Source organism: Mus pahari, chromosome 11, assembly GCF_900095145.1.
Source record: "Mus pahari chromosome 11, PAHARI_EIJ_v1.1, whole genome shotgun sequence".
Taxonomy (NCBI): Eukaryota; Metazoa; Chordata; class Mammalia; order Rodentia; family Muridae; genus Mus; species Mus pahari.
Genome location: NC_034600.1, coordinates 31,070,095 through 31,072,178, shown reverse-complemented (window position 1 = coordinate 31,072,178; position 2,084 = coordinate 31,070,095). Strand labels below are relative to the sequence as shown.

Genomic DNA, 2,084 nt, shown 5'->3' with positions numbered 1-2,084 from the left:
TCTCTCTCTCTCTCTCTCTCTCTCTCTCTCTCTCTCTCTCTCTCTCTCTCCTCTCTCTCTCTCTCCTTTTTGTGACACGCCTTGGCTAGCGCAGAACTGACCTAGATCCTCAGGCCTCTGCCTCCCGAGTGCTAGGATTAAAGACACCACTACACCCGGCTCTAAGTTTTCTTTTTAACATTTGTTCTGTACACTCATAGCTTTTTACACATAGCTTTTTATAACGTGGTTTCACGTCCTCCTGAAAGCTCTATGAAATGGCTGCTGTTGTTTACCTCATGACTGAGGAAGTTGGAGGTACTCAGAATGGCCTGGAAGCACAGCTGTGATCCCACAACCGCACAGCCGTGCTGTTGGACCTTACTACGATGTGTAGTAAAACTATTCTCAATACTTAGGAAGCCGGTGCAGAAGGGTCATACCGCTAAACCACTCAAACAAACAAACAAACAAGTAAATAAACTCCAAACTCCAAGCCCTCCCCCCAGAAAAACCAGAAACACTAAAAAAGAGGAACATACAAATTATCGACGAGTCCTTTAACAGTTTTTGTATTGATCTAGAAAGACGTCTTTTCAGCTCCACTGGCCAGTTCTTGCGTTTGTAGGTCTTTTGCCGCTCTTTAAGGGACAAAGTGTCCTGAGCTGTTCGTATGGAGCTGTGACCAGAGGCTGGAAAGCCTAACTGTCTGAGAGGAGACGTTTTTGGTTGTGTTGGGGGACCCGAGATCCTAACACACATCGAATTCAGGGGGCAGGCTTTGGTGACGAGCACTGTGGCTGTTTATCTTCTGCGGGCACTCACTTCTCTCATTTTCCTTATTCAGTTGACTCAGGAGGGGCCAACTTACCTCGGCAAGCAGACACCTTTCCAGACCGGGACCACTTTGGCCGCATATTCTATAATCAGGCAATTATGTCTTCTGAAAACATCACACAGGTAATTTCTCATTGGTGAAATATAGCAATATAGTTTTGTTTGTTTGTTTAAAACTTCAACTGTCATTGCTACCACACAATCAAGATGTATTAAAAAAAAAACAAATGAACAGAATTTGGTCAGGTGAGATGGCTCAGAGAAATAGAGTCTTAACACCAAGCCCAACAACGTGAACTCAAGCTCTGGGAAGCATGGAAGGAAGGAGAGACTCTCTTGGGAGTTTGCCTGACCTGCACATACGGGCATAGAACCATAGCCAAGGGTGTGCACAAAATAGTAAAGAAATGTAAAAAAAATTTTCAAAACCCAGAACTTATTATATAATGTAAGAAAGTTTTGTAAGGTTGTCTTTCAGTTCAAATTTATCCTGACTTCAGGCACATTGCTGAATTATAATGAATGTTAATTACCCAAGGAAAAGAGGTTTGAAAAGGAAGTCATTGTTTTAGGACTGATCTATTAGTACAGAGGAGCATTAGTGTATGGGCAAAGAGATACGTCCGTATGAACATTGATTATTAGAGCAAAAGATACTTAACTCTTGGGCATCAATGGAAGATTCGTAATGGTGTTTAGCTGTTAAAGCCAAAGAACTAAAATTCATGCATCCGCATGAATAAACGTCAAAGCTGTCCTGAGAAAAAGTAGTAGTAGGTAAATTTGAGCCAGTACCCGTGCATGTGACAGTTGAGGGCATGAAACCTCACTGTGTTGTGCTTGTGTGTAAGCGTGCATTGGAGAATGTCACACACAGTTGTGAACAGTGTGAGTGCCCAGGAGGGAAGGAGAAAAAGGAGGTCACTCGAGGAATTCGGGGACTTAGGTTGTATCTAAAATTTTATTTAATTGAAATTCTTAGAGTGTGTGAATGTAAAGTCTTTATGAAGGGTCTTGCTATGTGTAATTCCATGAAGGACTGTGAGAAGAATTGAGATGGTTCTGGATCCCCTAGGTGGGGCTTACAGCTGATGGTAAGTGTCCTTTTGAGACAGAGTAGACACAGACATCCATAGAAAGCAGCCAACGGACTCCACAAGCTGTCCTTTGGTATGCACACACAGTCTGTTCTGGATTACAGCCTTCTCAAGGGTGGCCAGAGACCAGTGTTTCATTCCTGACCCTCACTCTCCTCACTTTAAACCTTC

The 2,084-nt window shown here is 43.0% G+C and overlaps 1 protein-coding gene across 1 annotated transcript in view; it reads left to right on the top strand.

Annotated features, from left to right (window-relative positions):
- Mccc2 (methylcrotonoyl-CoA carboxylase 2) overlaps positions 1-2,084 on the top strand; it is a 69,194-nt gene that overhangs the window by 26,713 nt on the left and 40,397 nt on the right. The window contains exon 6 of the mRNA XM_021208469.2: positions 827-939. Coding sequence (XP_021064128.1) covers positions 827-939 — 113 coding nt within the window. The remainder of the gene's footprint in view (positions 1-826; positions 940-2,084) is intronic.